Here is a 22,919-nt window from a genome sequence, read left to right on the forward strand (position 1 = left end):
AGGAGCATTGGTGGCAAATCTGATGGCCGAATGGTAAAGATGTTAGCTACAGTGGGACTTTTTTTAATATAAAAGAGCTTTATAAATTAAAACATAGCAATGTATCAACCTACGTGACATCATAGGGCCAACCAACTTTCTGGTAGAGAATGTAGTGATGAGTACTAAAATCGTCACCCATAATAAAGCGCATTGTGCTATGATAAACTGCATCTAGCAGCATCCCACCCTGCATCCCACTGCTGGCTTGCTTCTGAAGCTGAGCGGGGTTGGTCCTGGTCAGTCCCTGGATGGGAGACCACATGCTGCTGGAGGGCAGCTGGTCTAAAAAATATCCCAATGCCCAAGGGCAGTGATTGGGGACATTGCCCTGTGTAGGGTGCTGACTTTTGGATGGGATGTTAAACAGGTGTCCTGACTCTGAGGTCATGAAAGATCCCATGGCACTTATCGTAAGAGTAGGGGTGTTAACCCTGGTGTCCTGGCTAAATTCCCAAGCTGTCCCTCATACCATCACGGTCACCTAATCATCCCCAGTTTACAATTGGCTCATTTATCCCCCTCCTCTCCACTGTAACTATTCCCCAGGTCGTCGCTGTAAATGAGAATGTGTTCTCAGTCAATTTACCTGGTAAAATAACGTTCAAATAATAAATCAAATCTAACGGCTTTAATGAATTGGCAGCCGCATTCATATAGATGATGTCGCCATAATCTAGGCCGATAGGAACGTTAACTGAATAATCTGCTTTCTACTATTTAGCGAGAGGCAAGACCTATATTTCTATAGAAGAATCACATTTTTATACTCAGTTTATTAACTAACTCATCAATATGCTTTTTAAATAGACAGCTTTTCATCTATCCAGATGCCCATATATTTGTAAGCACGGACACAATCAATGTGGACACCATCCAAAGTACATGTGCTTAAATCAGACGTATTTTTATGCGCTCTAGAGAACAACATATACTTCGTTTTACCTGCATTCATAGGCAGGAAAGAAGAGGAATGTGTACGCTTCAGTGGATTTACTGTTTTCTAAAATGTTGAGATAGAGCTTGAAAAGCTGTCGGTTGATTTAGCTGTCTTCATCAAGATAGTACATCAGTTTCTCAATTGTCTGAAAGATTGCCAGTCCACCAGAGTCAGTTCCTCTTGCTTTAGCCCAGGCATTATTTCTCTTCTGAATAAACTCAAGATAATTCCGAAGAAAACCAAGGGTTCGATCTATCTTTGACTCTGAATTGTTTAAAAGAGACGTGGTTATCTGCCAGAGGAGTAAATATGGAGGACACATTTTCTAGAGCCAACTCAAGGTCAGGAATACAGGGGACGGTGGCTCAATCAGAGTAGAACATGTCATTAAAAAGAACTTGATTAGAAAACTTTTTGCAATTTATCTTCTTAATTTAACAAGGATTAGTATGTTCATCTGTTTCGTATACTAATACATACTATGGGACAAAGATCACTGAGATCATATGCAAATACTCTACGAGACAAATATTTGTGGGGGTTATTTGTAAGAATGAAATCAATCAATTAAGAGTTAACAGGGTTTTTCACATTTAGCTGTGTGGGTTTTGAGATCAATTGAGTCAGATTAAAATCAATACATATACTTTTCAATTGATCTGAGGTCGGGGATAGCCAATCCAGATTCAAATTCCCGAAAATGTCCATAATTGTAGCCCAAACCAGAAAAACCTCGGACATGGCGACTCAGACTGAACTCTATTTGTTTAAATGATGTTTGAACACAGAGTTGGGTTGGTTCACGTGCGCTCCTCCAGTACAAGCACCAGGTGGCGGTAGCACAATGTATGTTTTGCTCTATTCAGGCAATGAACACAGTCAGCTCTTACTCTGTGGATCTAGACGCAGTTCCTCTTAGGAAGTGTTGCATGAACGAATCTCCGTCGACAGTCATTCCACAGAAAATGTCCAAGTTACAGTTGTTGCAAGCGTTTTTCTCCGACCGATTAACAACAGTGGCCGTAGAGATATCCGTGGCAGTGGAAAAAGCGTTTGCCGAGTACCAGGATGAGATCTCTCGTTTAAAGGAGGAGACTCAACGCCTGCAGAGGCTGCTGGATTCGGTTTTTAATCCCGATGTAAAATTACACAAAGCAGGTAAACTATCAACAAGCTTGCCATTAGCTGCTTTTGGCAACACTGGTGTATTTACACACTAGTGTTGACCCTTCGTTAAGCCCCGCCACCGACTATTTGGCAACCAATCGCAGCTCCAATGCAATTGTCGTCGAGCGACACCTCGGATAAGCTCACGTTTGAATCCACTGACATTTTTTTAAATGTGTGTACTGTATGGGATTTCGTTTATTTTATGCCTGCTACGTTATGGGTTTGGGAACGCTGTCAGCAGGGTCACTGCCCTTTAAATACGTCACTCATTGAGCGGATTCGATTATGCTGAGCCGGGGCACCGGTCTATGGCCCGTGATGTGAACAGGCGAAAGTGGTAAGGGAGGGAGCACCCTTTTCAAATGGAACAGTCATCTGCGCCGCTCGGTCATGTTGTCGACAAGCCAGCATGGTGCATCGTCCGGAAACATACACCATCTCTGTTCCATTAAATATGTTAGGCTTTTCAATCTAGTTTGGAAGGCAGATTAAGTGTTTTTATCAAAAGCAATCACGTTTGCATGTGAAAACACAGAATCCTACTCTACGTGTGCTAATTAATCACTTTTGTTTTGTGCCGACTTTACCGTGGGACTTGAATGGGGCACCTGGCTCAAATACACCAGCCTTAATAAAAGCACCTATATAACGCTATGTATGTAAATTATGCTAACATTAGCTAATAAATTATGTCATTACAGTCTCAGGTCACAGAGGGCGATTATTTATTGAAATGTATAGATTTTTCTTGAAAGTTATTTCATATCTTTCTTTCCAGACCCCCCGCAGCTCACTCTCACTGTTTCTGGAGATGAGGTTCCCCCTGAGCAGCAGCGCTGTGAGGAGGAGTGGAGCGATCAAGAGATCATCGAGTCCATATTCATTTCCCCCTGTGTGGAAAGCAACAGTGATCAGGACTCACCCGAGTGCTCACGACTTTACCAAACTCTGAAGAACTCCCTTCCCACCATTGTAGCAGAACCGATCCAAACAAATCCAGATGGAGAGGACAACAAAATATCAGAATCTACCAGTGACACTCCCCTCACACAATTAAAGCCTCTCAAAATGAAGAGAACACGGTTAAAGAAAGGACAAAGATCTTATATCTGCACCGAGGGCAAGACAACCAGTGAGTTGAAAGCGCCATTGAGGCTTCACACAAGGAAGAGGCTCTACAGTTGTACCGAGTGCACGGCAACCTATGACAGACCTTGTCATTTGGAAATACACAAGAGAACTCACACAGGTGAGAAACCATACGAGTGCAAAGACTGTGGTAAATGCTTCAACCGCAAGAATAGCCTAACGATGCATATGCTAACTCACACAGGGGAGAAATCGTTCTGCTGCCATGAATGTGGCAAACGATTCGGTCTAAACACGAGACTGATACTTCACATGAGGACACACACAGGGGAGAAGCCACACAAGTGCCCTTTCTGTGCCAGATGCTTTACATTTCCAAGTCACTTAAGTCGTCACAAGAAGCTCCACACAGGAGAGAGACCACATCAATGCAACGTATGTGGGAAATGCTACACGCGGAAGGAGCACCTGACAGACCATATGACATCCCACAGTGGAGCAAAACCATACAGCTGTATGCAATGTGGCAAATGCTACGCACTGCAAGGAAACCTGAGAGCGCATATGGCGAGTCACACGGGGAATAAGCTGTTGTGCAGGTGCGCTGTGTGTGGACTAGGTGTTCTAAATCTAAGTCGCCACATGCAGGAAGTTCACACAGGAGGCAAACAGCATCAGTGCCAAGATTGTGGGAAGTGCTTCAACCGAAAGGAAAAAGTGACAGAGCACATGAGGACTCACACGGGAGAGAAACCGTATCGATGTCATGATTGCGGCGAATGCTTTAGGCTCAATGTAACCCTGAAGAAACACATGATGACACACACATCTGCGGCAATTGCTGTTCCATGAGAGAAGATGTGAGAACTCAAGATGGGACATACACAGGGGGAAATCTGTGTAGCGCAATGCATGTTTCAGCAATATTGTTTAGATGTTTCAATGTTCACATTCAATGTTCATTTTTATTCACTTATTTTTATACATGGCCCATTTGTAACTTTCATCTCAAAGTTAACCTTTATCTGTCTGTACCTTTCAGCCGTTGTTGGTGCTTTCTGTTGGTATCAATAAAAAAATGATCAACATGGAAACTCACATTGCTGCTGTTTCTATATAGCACAAAGACTGCATTTCTAACACCCTGAGTCCCTCTGGTAGAATCTTACTCAGGACATCTGAAACATGTTTTAGTTTTATGAATGACTGTCTGTCGACTTGGGAGCAGAGAGGGAGGTTCTCCACTTTTGTAAACTATGTGCACTCCAAGGATATTTGTTGCAGGGCTCATTGTTTATTAAATATGTCTTGATTAACATCAAAACTCTGCTCAGGTAGATGGAAATGTGGTAAATGGAAACGTGGTAGATGGAAACGTGGTAGATGGCAACGTGGTAGATGGCAACGTAGTAGATGACAATGTGGTAGATGAAAACGTGGTAGATGGAAACGTGGTAGATAGAAACGTGGTAGAAAAGTGACCGTTCATGAAATGTGATCATGATTCAGGGCGTCAGGTAGCCTAGCGGTTAAGAGCGTTGTGTCAGTAACTGAAAGGTTGCTGGTTTGAATCCCCGATCAGACTAGGTGAAACATCTGTAGACATGCCCTTGAGCAAAGCACTTAACACTAATCGCTCCTGTAAGTCGATCTGGATAAGAGTGTCTGCTAAATCAGCAGATCTCAAACTTCTCCTCGGCGACCCCCAGTCATTCCAGTTATTTGATGTGTTCCAGAGTTAGCGCCCCTGATTCAACTTGTTAATTAATTAGGTGAAAAATGTGTTGCTCTGCCGTTGAGCAAGGCACTTAACCCTAACTGCTCCAGGGGTGCTGTACAACGGTTACCCTGTTCATGACCCCCCCTCCCTGCGGGTGTCTCAGGGGGATTTGGGATATGCAACAACAAAAAATGTCAGGACAAATATATCACCCCCCAAAAAAATAATGATTCATTATCAAGCCCTTGAATAGGTGAATCAGGTGAACTAGTTCCCAGCTACAACAAAATAGTGAAAAGTTTGTGGGTCCCGAGGAGAGTTATGGTACACAGTATTTTATTAGAATCCACATTAGCTGTTGTGAAAGCAGCAGCTACTCTTCCTGGGGTCCACACAAAACATGACATAATACAGAACACTAATAGACAAGGCCAGAACTATATCAATTTAAAAATGGCACACGTAGCCTACATATCAATACATAGAAACTATCTAGGTCAAATAGGAGAGAGGCGTTGTACCGTGAGGTGTTGCTCTATCCGTTTTTTAAAACCATGTTTGCTGTTCATTTGAGCTATATGAAATGGAAGGGAGTTCCATGCAATAATGTCTCTATATAATACTGTACGCTTTCTTGAATTTGTTCTGGATTTGGGGACTGTGAAAAGACCCCTGGTGGTGTGTGTGTGTGTGTGTGTGTGTGTGTGTGTGTGTGTGTGTGTGTGTGTGTGTGTGTGTGTGTGTGTTGACTATGCAAACAAATTTGAATTTACAACACATGAATGTTTCTTATAAAAAGAAGAAGTGATGCAGTCAGTCTCTCCTCAACTCTTAGCCAGCACCAAATAATTTAGTCTCCTCAACTCTTAGCCAGCACCAAATAATGTAGTCTCCTCAACTCTTAGCCAGCACCAAATAATGTAGTCTCCTCAACTCTTAGCCAGCACCAAATAATGTAGTCTCCTCAACTCTTAGCCAGCACCAAATAATTTAGTCTCCTCAACTCTTAGCCAGCACCAAATAATGTAGTCTCCTCAACTCTTAGCCAGCACCAAATAATTTAGTCTCCTCAACTCTTAGCCAGCACCAAATAATTTAGTCTCCTCAACTCTTAGCCAGCACCAAATAATTTAGTCTCCTCAACTCTTAGCCAGCACCAAATAATTTAGTCTCCTCAACTCTTAGCCAGCACCAAATAATTTAGTCTCCTCAACTTGTTCAACAGCCACACCATTCATTACCAGATTCAGCTGAGGTCTAGAACTTAGGGAATGATTTGTACCAAATACAATGCTCTTGGTTTTAGAGATGTTCAGGACCAGTTTATTACTGGCCACCCGTTCCAAAACAGACTGCAACTCTTTGTTAAGGGTTTCAGTGACTTCAATAGCAGTTGCTGATGCATATATGAAGCATCACTGTGCTAAATGTAATCAATCCATCCATACCCATTCTGCCCTGTCCTTTCTATGTGCACTGAGCTATAAGAACAACGGCTATTACTCCAGTACAGCAGGTGGCAGTGCAATGTCGGTTACGACGTTCAGCCAATAAATGAACCATGAAAAAACAGAGGCAGTGTTTACGACTTTTTTACGACAAAATGTTCTTACTTTTCTCTGTTTACGTCCTAGTCCTGTTCAACACATATATCCCTAATCTTTGTCGTGGCTCAATGTTATTACTTTATTAAACCTAAAATGTCTAAACTACATTCGTTGAATGCGTTTCTTACTGCCCGATTAACTGCGGCGGCTGTGGATATATTCGGGGCAGTGGAGAAGACTATAACAGCGTACCAGGAAGAAGTCTCCAGATCAAAAGTGGAGAACGACCATCTACGGAGGCTGTTGCTAGATTTCGGTTTCAAACCTGATAGAGAATCACAAATACCAGGTGTGTAAGACGAATCAGCAACCTATGGTTCTGTAAACATTATTACGATTATTATCTAGCTAGTTAGACAACTGTGACAACCATAGGACTAGTTAATGACTGCTGAACTGTGCTGAACCTCGATTGTTATTAGCTAGCTAATCAGGCATCGGAATTAGATAGCGATCACTTCTCACTGCACTCTATAATGTTATTGTAAGTCTAGTCTGTAAATGTGTTGCGAGCTAAGGGGAAGAAGTAAAACTGAAGTGTGTTGATATATCTCAATGGTAAGTAACTTCCCCATCTTTCCTTTCAGACCCCCAGCAGCTCACTGTCTCTGTCTCTGGAGAGGAGGTTCCCTCTAAGCAGGAGTGGAGTGATCAAGAGGACACAGAGACCATATTCATTCCCCCCTGTGTGGAAAGTGCCAGTGATCAGGACTCACCCCAGAGCTCATACCTTTACCAAATTGGGAAGAACAGCAAGAGGGACTCTCTTCCCACCAACTCAACAGAACCGATCAAAACCAATCATGATGGAGAGGACTACGGGGCATCAGAATCAACCAGTAACTCTCAGACCATGTCAAAGTCAAAACATACACAGGCAAAGAAAGGACAAAGTCCTCTTGACACTGGGATAACCAGTGAGCTGAGAGCACCAATGGTGGCTCACACAGGTGATAGACCATACAAGTGCCCTGTGTGCAGGAAAAGGTTTACTAATAACAACCATTTAAAAACACATCAGAGAATTCACACAGGGGAGAGGCCACATTGGTGCAAAGAATGTGGTAAGTGCTTCAGCCGCAAGGGGGATCTGGGCACACACATGAGGACTCACACAGGAGAGAAACCGTACCAGTGCAGCGTTTGTGGCAAAAGCTTCAGGCGAAACCGACTGAATGAGCATATGAGGGTACACACAGGGGAAAGACCCTATCGGTGTGCCGACTGTGAGAAGGGCTTTATTTCAGTAAGTGACCTAAAACGCCACCAGCGCATTCACACGGGAGAAAAGCCTTTTAGGTGTGACAGTTGCGGAAAATGCTTCAGTCAGATGACAACCTTGAAGAAACATATGAGGACTGTTCATAAGAAGGTTCAATTGCAGAGCAGTGAGGAAAGCCCAGATCCCTGCTAGCCTTAGGGACTCCTGTTCGTTTATGTGATAATGACAAACAGCACAGGACATATCTTACCTTGGTACCATCTGCGTGTGCCTTAGACAATTTCTCTGACTATCGCTGTCATTCATTCATGCAATTTTGTGTGTTGTCAATCTCTTCTACAGAACAGTTGCTTTCTTTCAGGACACTGCTCTAACACCAAGATCTACCAGATGACAATCATCATGTATTGTTGTTACTTGACATTAAAGTGGATATACTGGGGGCTTTCAAACTCTGTGCCAACATTGATAGAATTAAATAATAATACTTTTTGGGGGGGGTTTTATCTGTCCTGTTGCACACAAGTGTGTAATAGAAACGTGTTTGTTGCATATCCCAACTGCCCCTAAGACACCCTCAGTGAGTGGGGTCACGGCCAGGGTCACCATTGTCCAGCTCCCCTGGGGCAATTGGGTTAAGCACCTTGCTCAAGGGCCCAGCAACAGATTTCTTTCACCTTGTCGGCTCCGGGATTCAACCCAGTGACCTTTCAGTTGCTGGCCCAACACTGTAACCCCGAGGCTACCTGCTGCCCAATTCTGGAACCGTCCCAAATCCCTCGCTAAAGCAAGTGCAGAAGCCTGCAACTAACTCATTGCCATGTGACCAAACTCTTGGGGTTGTTTTTACAGATCCAGATTATGCCTAGTCCTGGATCATAACATACTTTCAACAATCTCTTCAACAAGAATGATTTTGAATCCAGGACTAGGTTTAACCTGTATTCGGAAAACGGACCCTGGTATTTTCCTTTGAGATGTTTTGCCAGGCCTAATGTTAGGTTGTTAATCAGAGCAATGAACTAAAGGGACATACTGTCCAACACACTGTTTGTCATATCCTGTATGTACCCTGAATATACATACACAAAGACATCTATCAAGGCAAAATAGTTATGTTGTTTTTTATTATTGTTATCTTTATTATAAATGTTAGCTTTTTCATTTGTTTATGTAACCCACTTTATCATGTATGATTTACGTAGATAAAGTAGATAATTGCATTCCATACTTGAATTTTATAGTCAAACTGAATGTTCCCCATTACTTCTGTGCGTGGCTGACTTGTTCAACAGTGTCATGAGTTCTTCAGCTCAGCTAAATATTGTAAACTAATATGTAGTTTATCAAGTTATGTAGGTAAGATTTTGTTAATTCATTACAGATTATATCGTTATCTATTACAGATGGACTTTGTACTACATTATATTAATCTATTCAAATATGAAGTGCATGAGCCTACAACCTCTTGACACAACCAACAATCTTGGTATTTTCCTTTGAGTGTCTTTGCTTTTAGTATGTTTTCATAATCAGAGCAATGAAAAAAGACATACTGTGTACAACACCTGATGCATGCACCTTAAATATGCACAAGAAGTCTATGAACTACTTCCCCGACAAGTCATTCTATTGGTCAATTCAAGTAGCAGTACGAGGCGTGAGAGCAAGTATCGTTCTCCATTGGACGAGAGCAACTTGTTGCTTCAAACCGATTTCAAACAGCCAACGTGCGCGCCCCTGTCTCTCCAGCTCCGGAGCGCCGCCGTCCACACCGCGCTTTCGTCGATCCAAAATTCCGTCTGTCTCACGTGCTTTGTGAATATAAAAGCTCTCTTGTTTCCCTTCATCATGTCTAGTGTGTCACCAGACAAACGGCGAAAGATGGAGTCGGCGTTGGAGCAGCTGAAGAAACACACGGTGGTCGTGGCGGACACCGGAGACTTCAACGGTAACAGATTGGATTGACCGCTATACACTAACGTTACTAGCCAAGGCTAGGCAGGCATTCTCTAGAACACATTGATGTAACATGTTGCAAGGTTTATAGCTGCGTTATCTACTTATCGTAGTCTGCTCGAATATTAATTCCGATAAACTTCTATGTTTTTAGCTTTTAAATTAATGTTGCTAGCTAGCTGTCGTATCATGTTTGGCTAATAATTAACTTACTGCACTTGTGGCTAACGTTAGCTAGTTATGACCACCGCTCTTGCACGTTCCATGCATTGCAACTTGGTCGCTAATGTTAATTAACTATGGGAACTATATAGTTATGCGTTTCTATTTTCAGGTGTTGTCTAATTTAGACGTTGTGAGCTATCAAACAGGAATTGCAATTTTAAAACAATGACTTACTCCTGTCAGGGCACGCACGTTAACGCTGTCACGCCCAACTACTCAACATTGGTTCTCCCACGTGACACTAATGGGGTTTAGTTAAATGACACTAAATGCAGAAGACAACCTAAAAGACCGTTCAGCGTAGTTGGTTAGCTATATATGATTTATACAAATGTCATGTTCACTGCCCTCGACTGACATTACTGTCTCCCAGATTCAGAGAACTGGTTCCTCTTCCGTTTGAATAAGGAAGTAGGAATGATGTAATCCATTGTGGTGTAAACCAAACATTTCCTCATGCTTGCACTGCAAGTCAGGATGACAAGACAGAAACGGTTTACCTGCCACAGGGTAATGTTAACCAGGCTGAAATGGAGCACACTAAGTGGATAGGCTTTGATGACATGCTGCTTCAGTCTACACATAATGTTTCTTCTCGGGATAAGTGAAGGGGTGTTGGAGCTTCACAGGTTTTGTTCCCTGAATTCCCCGACAAGTCATTCTATTGGTCAATTCAAGTAGCAGTACGAGGCGTGAGAGCAAGTATCGTTCTCCATTGGACGAGAGCAACTTGTCTTTAGGACAGGGTTATTTTCAAATGTTTTGGCTCTCTATAGAAAATACTGTTGCAGGGACCTGAAGAATGTGTCTATAGGACCAGTCACTCAAATGGCCTACGATTCTGAAGATTGACCAAGTTATCTGTGACCTTGCTTCATGCCTCAGCAGTTCAGTTTTTAGACTGTGGTGAAAGGAACCTCGATGTACCCATAGGCCCGCTGCCATGTTGTGAAAGGGTGCGCTTGACCAAATCCCATTGTGAAAGGACCTCACTGGCCAACTCTTGTGCGATGCAGTGCATTCATTGGTCAACTGGTTTGAAGACTGTGAAACCCTGACTGCAATACTGAAGGACAGTTAAACCACATCAGTTAGTATTGTATGGTGCTACAGTCATTTTACCAGTGGGTCATGTCCAGTAGGATTAAAATGGCAACAGTCACTTTCAAACTTGATCAAGTTCAATTAGAAACTCTTATCTGGCATAGTGTATCATTTGGATGTTTGTCCATATTGCAAAGCCTAATACATTGTCTAATTTAGCTTAAATAACTGAACGTATCTGGCTCGTGATGGCTTAAGTGTGGCCTCATTGACAATATTTTGCTGGCATGCAGAATGGTGAACAGCTCAGTAAGTTGTACAATTCCTCAGTTATCCCAATGATGGGGAGGGTGTACATTTAATATCTTTCAATGGAATAAATGCATCAGATTACATTGGCACAGAACATGCTTTATCTTGCCAGTTGCTGTCTTTGTTCAAATGGGGGTGGTTAGTGTATCTTATCTTTAGGGTTGGTCTCTGTGTAGGCTTACATGGCTGGACTGATTTTAGCTAAGCCTTATTCCTTCAAGAAAAGACCTCACCAACAGACATGAGGGTTTCTGCTATGAGAATTACTAAAATAAACAACAAATGAAAAGTGCCTCATAACTTTTCTCAAAGGAACACACATGGCATCTACCTATCCTTACATGTTGTGAAACCTGTCATCTGTCAAATATTGACTGGTTGCAAGCACATGCCTGTTCAAACTGAGCAACCCTTTTTTTTGTTTTGTTCCTGTGAAATTTGTCAGTGCTTGGTTAAAAGTGCAACCCTGGACTCGTCCTGAACCATGTGGGAAACACATGGTCATTAGTGTTTATGCATGGCAGTCATCTGGTGTGCATAACAAATGGGAAGTAGTATACAAATTGCAGGAACACTTTAGCCTGAAGTTGCCCTTTTAACATGCCATGTTACTCTAACTACTTTTGTAAACTCAGTGTGGTTACTGCACACTAACTCAGTGTGGTTACTGCACTCTAACTCAGTGGTTACTGCACTCTAACTCAGTGTGGTTACTGCACTCTAACTCAGTGTGGTTACTGCACACTAACTCAGTGTGGTTACTGCACACTAACTCAGTGTGGTTACTGCACTCTAACTCAGTGTGGTTACTGCACTCTAACTCAGTGTGGTTACTGCACTCTAACTCAGTGTGGTTACTGCACACTCTAACTCAGTGTGGTTACTGCACACTCTAACTCAGTGTGGTTACTGCACACTCTAACTCAGTGTGGTTACTGCACACTCTAACTCAGTGTGGTTACTGCACACTCTAACTCAGTGTGGTTACGGCACACTCTAACTCAGTGTGGTTACGGCACACTCTTAACTCAGTGTGGTTACTGCACTGTGGTAATTGCAGATGTGGCACATAATCATTGAACTGTAGTGAAAAGTACAGGAACTTTGGTTTCTAATTGGGTGTGTCTTAATACATACATTCTATATAACTACCAGGTATTTGAAGTGTAGGCTTAATCCACATATCTGACCCCCTGGGGTATGCCTCAAGCTCTCATTGAACAGCTACACAATCTGTCTTGATAAAGTGAATCCAAAGCTCTTGATGTGGATAATTGTCTGCATGTTTTTCCACAAAGACAATATTTTCTAACTGCCTGGTTATCCAATCTTTCTCCAAAGACCTCCAACAGATAATTCAGCTACCAGAAGTTTGTACTGTTCATTCACAAACGGCTTGTTTGGATATGCTATTTTGGATTGTTTAATCACTGCCAGTAATACATAATGGTGATAACATGGGTGGGAATGGATTGCAAATCGCTGCATGTGACAGATCCAGCCATAAGGACTGGCTAAAAGAGTAGGGTTTTTGACCAGAATGAGATGGTGAGAGCCTAGAATGTTAGTTGTTTTCAGAGAAACACAGGGGGCCTTTGTGCTTCATTGTGTTGCCTACTCCCTGTCAGTGGCAGAAGCTTGGCCAGCTGGTCTAAAGCCCATCGCCACAGGCCTCCCTCAGTGTAGCTGACATGGCATATCACAACGATGGCAGTATACTAATCAAAACTGTAACTGGCGAGTACCCTGACCGTAGGCTAACAAGGCTATAGTAAAGGCCCTCCAGTGTAAAGTAGGAAAAGCAAAACAATTGGTGTAGCCTAGTGGTTAGCACGTTGGACTAGTAACCGAAAGGTTGCAAGATCGAATCCCCGAGCTGACAAGCTAGTTAACCCACTGTTCCTAGGCCGTCATTGGAAAATAAGAATTTGTTCTTAATTAACTTGCCTAATTAAATAAAGGTAAAGTACTTTGTTTTTTCATTCAAATTTACCACAATGTCGCACTCTGTATTAGACCTTCACCTAGGATGCTTCACTACTAGGCTACCTCACAGGCTAAAGGGATTAACCTTGACTGTTTAATTTGAACATTGGGTGTCATTCTTCTACTGCAGTGTTGCAGGTACAATGTTCTGCTTTAGTTGAGGAAACTGCTGTTGGCTTGTATCTACAGTAGAGGTCACTGTTTGAGACCAGTGCTTCTTGACCCATCCAGAGTTCTCTAGTTCTCTCTCCTGTATAAGTGACTATTCAAAATGGGCATAAGCAATATCTGCATAGACCTTTTACTGAGTTATTTCACAGCTACACATCTCAGGATAAGATTGGTGAATGAAGTTGTGTCCTATGAAGGCTTGTATGTACCTTGGGACTGAAGGCGTCCGCAGGCTTCCCAGACGAAACAGTTCGGTTGAGTTCCTGCATTATGTTTTTGTTCATTTTTTGACTCTTCTGGCGGCAAGCTGAAGTTTGGAGCAGAAGTCTACGCCCACTTGTAGGTGATTGGTCAACAGTGGTGTTTCTTCAAAGTTTGTTCAACAAGTGACACTTTCTTTGAAATACTGCACCAAGCAGTTAATGTAAAATTGTATGAGATCTCCTTGGCAGAAACATCACTAAGAAATCTGTCATTTAATGTTTTTCACTTTCATTCTGATTATTTTGAGGAAGTGTACTGGCTACGGTGTCTCAATGGACAAACAGTACTATGGCCACCTTCTCATTTTTCATGCGTAGGTCTAGTGTGGCTATGAACACCTAGTGTTGTGAGCTGTTCTTAACTTGTCTCTCTCCCACTTCTCTGAACAGCCATTGAAGAGTACAAGCCCCAGGATGCCACCACCAACCCCTCCCTCATCCTGGCTGCTGCCAAGATGGCCGCCTACCAGCATCTGGTCGACCAGGCCATCAAATACGGCATCGCCAAGGGCGGGTAAGATGGGCACTCTGAACACTTTACAACCCCTACCGTTTCAATGATTGGTGAAATAAGCTCATGTAATCATATTGCAACTCTGCACTGCTTCTACATTTTGTGTGTGAACAAAGAACCAGGCGTTTTCCCTTTGCTCAAGATAAGTGTTGACAATGCAGGTGCCCTGAGGGTGCTGATCAGTCTGCCTTGCCTCGCACATGCCTGCAAACTACATGTGTTTCACGGTCGCTTCGCCCCGTTATGAACATTGTTTTGGTGACTGACAACTTTGAAGTGTGCATTTGCAACTGGCGCCTATCATTTAGTCTAAAGAACAAATATTTCCAAGCCACTAAAGTAAATCTGAAGACATCAGTTTTGGCTTTCCTATTCATTATTTGCCTTGTTTAGAATGTTTTATTTCCAAGCCTCTAGTGCACTTTAGAGAATAATCAGTGCCAAATCGAATGCATTGAGTAGGATTGAGGTGAGAACATGAATACTGGAAAGTGAATGAACATTTAAAGTTTATTACAGCACTTAATAAACTGGGTAGTTTGAGCCCTGAATGCTGATAGATATTCCACGGCTGTTGACCTGACTACCACCGGTATAAACTTTATTTTTTTACTGCTCTGATTACTTTAAGTTTAATCGCAATAAGGCACCTTGATTTGTTATGTGGCCAATATGCTAAGGTTTGTATACAGACACTTGTGTTGTGCATTAGAACAGCCCTTAGCTGTGGTGGATTTTGGCCATATACCATACCTCTTACTGCTTAAATATGCACATTAACAACACCTGCTTGTTCCATGTGACTGACCAGGTGAAAGCTGTGAGCCCATGTTGTCACTTGTTAAATCCACTTCAATCCGACAGAGTTCAGTGTCAAATCTTAAAGCCTGTTGTCTGGGTCTCTGGCAGTCTCTATGGGGTGCCACGGTTCAGTTCTTGGGCCGACTCTTCTCTGTATATATCGCTCTTGCTGCTGGTGAGTCACTGATCCACCTCTATGCAGATGACACCATTCTGTATACTTCTGGCCCTTTGGACACTCAACAACCCTCCAAACGAGTTTTAATGCCATGCTCTCCTTCTGTGGCCTCCAACTGCTTAAATACAAGTAAAACTAAATGCATGCTCTTCAACTGTATGCTACCCGCCTGTCCAGCATCACTACTCTGGATGGTTCTGACTTAGAATATGTGGAGAACTACAAATACCTAGGTGTCTGGATAGACTAAACTCTCCTTCCAGACTCACATTAAGCATCTCCAATCCAAAGTTAAATCTAGATTTGGCTTATTTCGCAACAAAGCATCCTTCACTCATGCTGCCAAACATACCTTCATAAAACTGTCCATCTTACCGATCCTCGACTTTGGCGCTGTCATTTACAAAATAGCCTCCAACACCCTACTCAACAAATTGGATGCAGTCTATCACAGTGCCATCCGTTTTGTCACAAGCCCCATATACTAACCACCACTGCGACCTGTACGCTCTCGTTGGCTGGCCCTCACTTCATACTTGTCGCCAAACGCACTGGCTCCAGGTCATCTACAAGACCCTGCTAGGTTAAGTCCCGCCTTATCTCTGCTCGCTGGTCACCATGGCTGCACCCACCGGTAGCACGCGGTCCAGCAGGTATATCTCACTTGTCACCCGCAAAACCAATTCCTCCTCTGGCTGCCTCTCCTTCCAGTTCTCTGCTGCCAATGACTGGAATGAACTGGGAAATCTCTGAAGCTGGAGACTCCTATCTCCCTCACTAGCTTTAAGCACCAACTGTCAGAGCAGCTCTCATCACTGCACATAGCCCATCTGTAAATAGCTTAAACAACTACCACTTCCCCTACTGTATTTATTTTGCACCCCAGTATTTCTACTTTGCACACATCTACTGTCATCTACCATTCCAGTGTTTTAATTGCTATATTGTATTTACTTTGCCACCATGGCCTATTTATTGCCTTTACCTCCCTTATCTCACCTCATTTGCGCACCGACTTATTTTGCTACTGTATGTTTTAATCCATGTGTAACTCTGTCGAACTGCTTTGCTTTCTTGGCCAGGTCGCAGTTGTAAATGAGAACTTGTTCTCAACTTGCCTACCTAGTTAAATAAAATCAGTGTAGATGGGGAGCAGACTGGTTAAAGGAGGTGGGGGTGCAACTCAATGTCTGGTGTACTCCAAGTGATTACTTAGTTAATAAATCCTTAGTCTACTGCTGAAAGCTATGACCACATGTTTGATATGCTTGAGGTATTGCACCTCACCAGTATCCTGTTCCTGTGTCTCATCAGATCTGAGGAGGAGCAGGTCACCAACACCATGGACAAGCTTTTTGTGAGCTTCGGCCTGGAGATCCTGAAGAAGATCCCAGGCAGGGTCTCCACGGAGGTAGACGCCAGGTACAGGAAAGCCTCCTGCGCCGCTCGGGCCTACATAAGTCGCTCATGACGTGCTTTGTATCTGTCGACACCAGTTATCAGAATAACACCCACTCATACATTTTCAATATAAATGTCTGAACATAGGAATTGATAATGGCTATGGGGAGGGGAATGTTTCAAATGAAATTACAGGTAAAAAGACACTTGATTCCACAAAGTAGCTGAATGGACTTGGTGCCTCAAATGCAACCTGGAGCCTTTATAGATCAGGGTAGCAAATTGATCCTTTAAGTTGACTCTCACTGAACAAAGTCTTTCACGTTCACAGCAGAGCCTCAGACTCAAATGACTGGTATGGAGTCCACATAAAACGGCTCTTCCAAATAGTAAGCGTTTAATATTTAGATCGACTAACTCAACCTCTTCCACTTGACATTAGGCTTTCGTACGATAAGGATGAGATGGTGTCTCGGGCCCTGGGGCTCATTGCCTTGTACGAAGAGGCTGGTATCAAGAAGGACCGTGTTCTCATCAAGCTCTCCTCAACATGGGAAGGCATCCAGGCTGGCAGGTGTGTGAGATGGGGAGGGAAGGACATGAGTCATCTACCTTAGAGGCATTTTGTCACAGTATAGTATAATATTTTCAAAACATGCTGTTTGTTTTGCCAAAACTGTAATTTGATGCAAAGGGTTAAACAATTTACCTCCAATCTAGAAATCATTTTAATCTAAAATGTTGGCTTTGACAGCCATGGAAGCACAGTGAAGCTCTGCTGTTAACTGTCCTTTAATGTGTCTGTCAATGTGTGTACCTGCAGGGAGCTGGAGGAGAAGCATGGGGTCCACTGCAACATGACCTTGCTGTTCTCCTTCGCCCAGGCAGTGGCCTGCGCCGAGGCCAAAGTCACCCTCATCTCACCCTTTGTGGGCCGTATCATGGACTGGTACAAGGAGAACACTGCCCAGAAGAGCTACGAGGCCCATGAGGACCCAGGTATGGGCTGACTGATCCACCATTTGATAGCATGAGTGTTAGCTTCTAAACTTTAGGTTGGCCTCAACAGTCCCAGACCTTACGAGTATAAATAAGATGCTTGGCGACACGGGTGTATTGACTTCATTACTGCACTGGAGTGGCTTTATTAGGCATAAACATTATTTTGTTCTCTTCCCTCAGGTGTGATCAGTGTGACCAAGATCTACAACCACTACAAGAAGTATGACTATACCACGGTGGTGATGGGAGCTTCATTCAGGAACACCGGGGAGGTCAAGGCCTTGGCCGGCTGTGACCTGCTTACCATTTCCCCCGGCCTACTGGGAGAGCTGAGCAAAGACCACAGCACAGTCACACCAATGCTCACGGTTCAGAAAGGTAACAGGACTCATTGCTACCCCCTACAGGATACTAGTATGACCTCACTGCCCCTCCCTGGAACAGTTGAGAATGGGGGGGGGGGGGGGGGGGGGGGGTCGGGCCCTCAACTGTCTTGGTGTCTGGACCATGATAATTTGGTGCTGTGGACACCAAGGACCATGACATTCTTAACCTGCTCACCTACAGCCCCGTCGATGAGAATGGGGGTGTTCTCGGGCCTCTTTCCTGTCATCCACAATCATATCCTTTGTCTTGAGCACGTTGAGGGAGAGGTTGTTGTCCTGGCACCACACGGCCAGTCTCTGACCTCTGTAAACTTAAGGCTGGTGTTGGCGTTGTGCTTGGCCAAGCAGTCATGGGAGTACAGGAGGGGACTGAGCACGCACCACTGGGGATCAGTGTGGCAGATGTGTTGCCTACCATTGCCACCTGGAGGTCCAGGATCCAGTTGCAGAGGGAGGTGTTTTGTCCCAGGGTCCTTAGCTTTGTAGGTGGTCCTTTTGACCAGGTTTTGCAAGGACAGTGTGGAGTGCAATAGCTTGCATCATCTGTTGGTGGTATGTGAATTGGAGTGGGTCTGGGGCAAAGTGCAGGCCCCAGGCATCTCAATCTGGCCCGTGAGATTTAAAAAATATTTTTTTATAAATATGACCCCGTTTCCCCAATTTTGTGGTATCCAATTGGTAGTTGGTCTTGTCCCATCACTGCATCTCCCGTACGGACTCAAGAGGCGACAGTTGAGAGCCGTGCGTCCTCAAACTCGACCCGGCCAAGCCACACTGCTTCTTGAACCAAAGCCAGCCGCAGCAATGTGTCAGAGGAAACGCCGTACACCTGGTGACTGTCAGCGTGCATGCGTCCAGCCTGCCACGAGTCGCTAGAGCATGATGGGACAAGGGAATCTTGACCTGACAATTGTGCGCTGCCTCATGGGTCTCCAGTGACGGCCACCTGTGACAGGGCTTGGGATCGAACCCAGGGCTGTAGTGACGCCTCGAGCCCTGCAACGCAGTGCCTTAGACTGCTGCGCCACTCGGGAGGCCCCCACAAATAGGTTTTTAACAGACCATTGGTCCCCCAAAAGGCGGCCCTCAAATTCAAAATCCTGATGTGGCCCTCAGGCCTATGTTTGCCCATCCCTGGTCTAGGGTTCCTGGGATGACTGGCCTTTTCAAAGTACTTCATGGCTACTGATGTGAGTGCTACTGGGCGGTAGTCATTTAGGCATCTTTGCTTTCTTGGGCACAGATTTTTGTGTAGATGTCAGGCCTGGTTTCCAATATGTTACCGGTGTTTGTCTGGCTTAATGAACCAATAGAATAGTGTTAAATGCAAACCCTGAACATATTGCACCCCAGACAGTCTAGTGTGAACTCTAAAAGTATTTGAAGTGTTTAAAATGGCGTTTCATCTCAGGTCTGGTCCATGCAGGTGTCGTAATAACATTGGTTCATATTCTAATGGAACTCTCACTGCATCATATGGGTTCAGTGATGCAGTAAATTTACTATCAATGATTTATCATGGTTGTGACAGAGGGTTACATGTTATCTAAGCACATGAAAGAAGCGATCTTCCCTTATACTTTAACTCTAGATTGTATCTTCAGGACTCCTACACAATGCTGTGACTAATCTGCGTTCTCACACTCCAGCTTTGTTTTGAATGTTAACCTGCTCAAAGCGTCAGACGGGAACAAGGGGCTGATGGGAGGGATGTGGGTGTCATGCACCAGACACAATGTTTCCTCAGAAAGCAGAGGGTAACCATGTACTGTATGAATAAGCACTAATTCAAGCCAAATATTTTGGCTACTTTTAAAACTTGAGTTTTGTTCAATTAAACCTTATTTTAAGAACAATTTGAATTGGTGCGAACTGTCATGCAGTTCGAGGAAAGCTGGTGAAGTAGGTCTACTTGGGTGACCCCTTGAGGTAAGTTACTGTTACACACTAGCAGGTCAAAGACCAAGTTTTTGTTAAACCCCTCCTAAGGAGAACTTGCTGAGGCCCCTTCAACATTGGTTATGCAGTCTCTTATGAGTAGGAATGTCTCAACCATTTTGTTAGTCTCAATTTGAACCTCGGGCAACAATGGCTGTATTTCAAACGTACAGAGCGAAACAAATTAATTTTTTGGGGGGGGCGGCAGGGTAGCCTAGTGGCTAGAGCGTTGGGCTAGTATTCGGAAGGTTGCAAGTTCAAATCCCCGAGCTGACAAGGTACAAATCTGACTTGCCTAGTTAAATAAATGTCAAATTTAAAAAATGTATGTAGAAACTCCTGTCTTTTCTTTTGAGGCTTCTTAAATTGATGCCCTGGGCCAGGTCTGCATTAAAGGGGTATTTATCCTGCATCCCAGTGCATACATTGTTTCCTTCGTTATACACTTGAAACCATTGAGGGGATAATGAGCTCCTCTCTAAGTAAAACCATATGCCGTAAGCATTCTGGTAGATTGCAGCCATACTACCAGTCCTTCAAAGGCCTGGGGATGGACTACGTAATCCCATTGGACCAAGGATGAATTCAACTAATGGCAATTCATTACATCTCTTTTCTTTGTCCCCTGTTTAGCCAAGGCCTGTGATTTGGAGAAGGTTCACCTGGATGAGAAAGAATTCCGCTGGCAACACAACGAGGACCGCATGGCCGTGGAGAAGCTCTCTGACGGCATCCGCAAGTTCGCTGCCGACGCCATCAAGCTGGAGACCATGATCAAGGTGAGACCGTGACGGGAGCGCTGATGTAGTAAATATTTCTGAATGACCTGTAAAGTAGCAGGAGGTGGAGTCTGGCGCACATGTGGAAAGTCCATGTAGGAACAGCAAGAACTATTGACTGATCTTAACGTTTTTTAAGACTTGTTTGGAACAAAGTAATGCTGGACATGGTGTCCTGCAGGTGACACGTCGACAATTAAGTTCCCTTGCCTTTGTTTCCGTTCATATTGTTGTTTCCCTCCACAGGAGAAGATGCTGAATGTGAAGAACGGACAGTAAAGAGGGACCAGATGTTCAACCCTCCCAGCAGGAAACGATGACTGTTGTGCAACAACCACCACTGGGGCCCCAAGGGACCAACTCTCCCACCTCCCCTGACCCCAAAGTGGGACCCCCTCAACATGAATGACTTGCCACTATAGGCCTGGATTGACTCTCATTTACTGTATTTGTCTTTACTCAATGCAGAGATTGATTTCAATTGTGAATCCAGCACTGATGCAATGCTGTTTTTGTTACTTTCAGCACTGTAGATTTGGTCAGAGGAACAAACACACAACGGTCAGGCTCGGCCCAGTCTCTTTACTCATCAGCCCTTAAGTGTTCTAGAAAAACTACTTCAAACTGTAACAATTATGAACATTCCTCAGGAAAATGATATGATAGTTTCACAAATTAAACTCTTTCCTCAGTGAACCTGTGTTCTGTCCTGAATGTTTCATTAAGCCAGGAGTGGGTATAACAGTTCATGAAGCTTCTTTGTTTTAATTCTTTCTCTGGCTCACTTGTTGACGTTGCATAAAACTCCCCATTAAGAGATGCTTTGGGCATGAAACTAAAAACATGCTAAATGTGGGTGGTTGAGTAACATGGGATTTGGTTCAAATATGCTAATATTTGTTGGTAGTGGCTAGTTTAACTTAGTGTGGATTGCAGTCACTGGCCATATACAACCTTTTTTTCTTTAAGGTAAGTAAACAATTACTGTAGTATCTGAAGTATTCTTTACTTCTGTCTAGAAATCAGTCCATAATGTTACTCCTCAAACCATTTGTTCTGTCCTGCTGGATATCCAAGTGAGGTGTGGTCCAATTGCTTAAGCCATAATTAACAAAAAAAATGCCATTTACTTGGCTTAGTTTCAGTTTGTGCTAAAAATCCGTCACTCATTGTAATTTAGTCATACCGTTTCCTCTTAGTCAGAGCCACTGGTCCAGCCAGTTTAGCATCTTTCATTCAAGTGCGTTCCCAGCAACGTACTAGGTAATGTGAAAGCTGAGATGCAGCCTGAACTTCCTATCGGACCACTCAACTCGCAGACAGCTGTCCGTCTGAACACCAAGAGACCCTTGGTTGAGTGATTAAGGTTGGTATTGGAGGGAAGAGATTCCTAAACTTTTAAATCAATGCATTTTTTGGGGTCATGAGGCTGGGCCTCTGACAAACATGAGTATACTTTTTGGTTGTGATGGGATTTGAGCTGCTATGGCTGTGTTTACACTGAACCTGAGAACCCACTTGTGATTTGTTTTGCTGACTGCCCACTAAGTTGTGACCCCATATCACATCTGCTATGGGGTGGTAGAAATAAAATAATTAGCAAAAGATCTGAATTGGGCTGCCGGTGTAAACGCAGCCTGTGAAGTTTCTTCATACTTGGCATAGACCGATGGTCAAAACATCTGGGTTCCACACATTCTAACACGTCCTGGTGTTTAGGAAAGGGGTGGAGGGTCAATGGTATGAGCTTTTTAGAGGGGGAAATATGCATTTCAAACATTAACAAAGTTGCCACCCCACCACTGATTTGGTAAATGGCTGAGGGATGGGACTGACTAACTCAAATTCATAGATGGCTGAGAGTGCGAAGACTGACCAGCTATGATATAAAATTATGTTATGAAGCTAGTGTTTAAATTCACTTTTTAGAAATAAAGTGGTAAAACAAGCTTATTGGTTCTGATGGAGTAAGACTGAACTAACATGATGCATTTAAGTAATATTCAACAATGAAGTACAAAATTTGATGTAGCAATTGCCTCTAAGGGAAGTAGAGTTTGTTTCCTTCAGTAACATAATGTTCTCTCCGGTCATTGTTGCAGTGCTGAATTTTTTTCTGGTCAGCTGACATAGTTCAGGGCCTGGTGGTTGTCAGGTATGTTAGTTGTGCTGG

At 43.6% G+C, this 22,919-nt stretch overlaps 3 protein-coding genes across 3 annotated transcripts; all 3 read left to right on the plus strand.

Moving 5' to 3' along the window:
- The first annotated feature begins 1,774 nt into the window (after positions 1–1,774).
- On the plus strand, positions 1,775–4,332 carry LOC139384514 (oocyte zinc finger protein XlCOF22-like). The gene is made up of 2 exons (XM_071129345.1): positions 1,775–2,137; positions 2,928–4,332. The coding sequence occupies exons 1-2, from the start codon at positions 1,828–1,830 to the stop codon at positions 4,088–4,090; spliced, it is 1,473 nt and encodes a 490-aa protein (XP_070985446.1). The 5' UTR covers positions 1,775–1,827; the 3' UTR covers positions 4,091–4,332.
- Positions 4,333–6,553: 2,221 nt separating this feature from the next.
- On the plus strand, positions 6,554–8,897 carry LOC139384516 (zinc finger protein 664-like). The gene is made up of 2 exons (XM_071129346.1): positions 6,554–6,854; positions 7,153–8,897. Exons 1-2 carry the CDS (start codon positions 6,659–6,661, stop codon positions 7,977–7,979), a joined length of 1,023 nt encoding a protein of 340 aa, XP_070985447.1. The 5' UTR covers positions 6,554–6,658; the 3' UTR covers positions 7,980–8,897.
- Positions 8,898–9,522: 625 nt separating this feature from the next.
- LOC139384518 (transaldolase-like) lies at positions 9,523–21,442 on the plus strand. The gene is made up of 8 exons (XM_071129348.1): positions 9,523–9,738; positions 14,138–14,261; positions 16,555–16,662; positions 17,084–17,215; positions 17,465–17,640; positions 17,824–18,021; positions 20,601–20,746; positions 20,993–21,442. The coding sequence occupies exons 1-8, from the start codon at positions 9,639–9,641 to the stop codon at positions 21,023–21,025; spliced, it is 1,017 nt and encodes a 338-aa protein (XP_070985449.1). The 5' UTR covers positions 9,523–9,638; the 3' UTR covers positions 21,026–21,442.
- Positions 21,443–22,919: the final 1,477 nt, after the last annotated feature.

This window comes from Oncorhynchus clarkii, chromosome 26 (assembly GCF_045791955.1).
Source record: "Oncorhynchus clarkii lewisi isolate Uvic-CL-2024 chromosome 26, UVic_Ocla_1.0, whole genome shotgun sequence".
Taxonomy (NCBI): domain Eukaryota; kingdom Metazoa; phylum Chordata; class Actinopteri; order Salmoniformes; family Salmonidae; genus Oncorhynchus; species Oncorhynchus clarkii.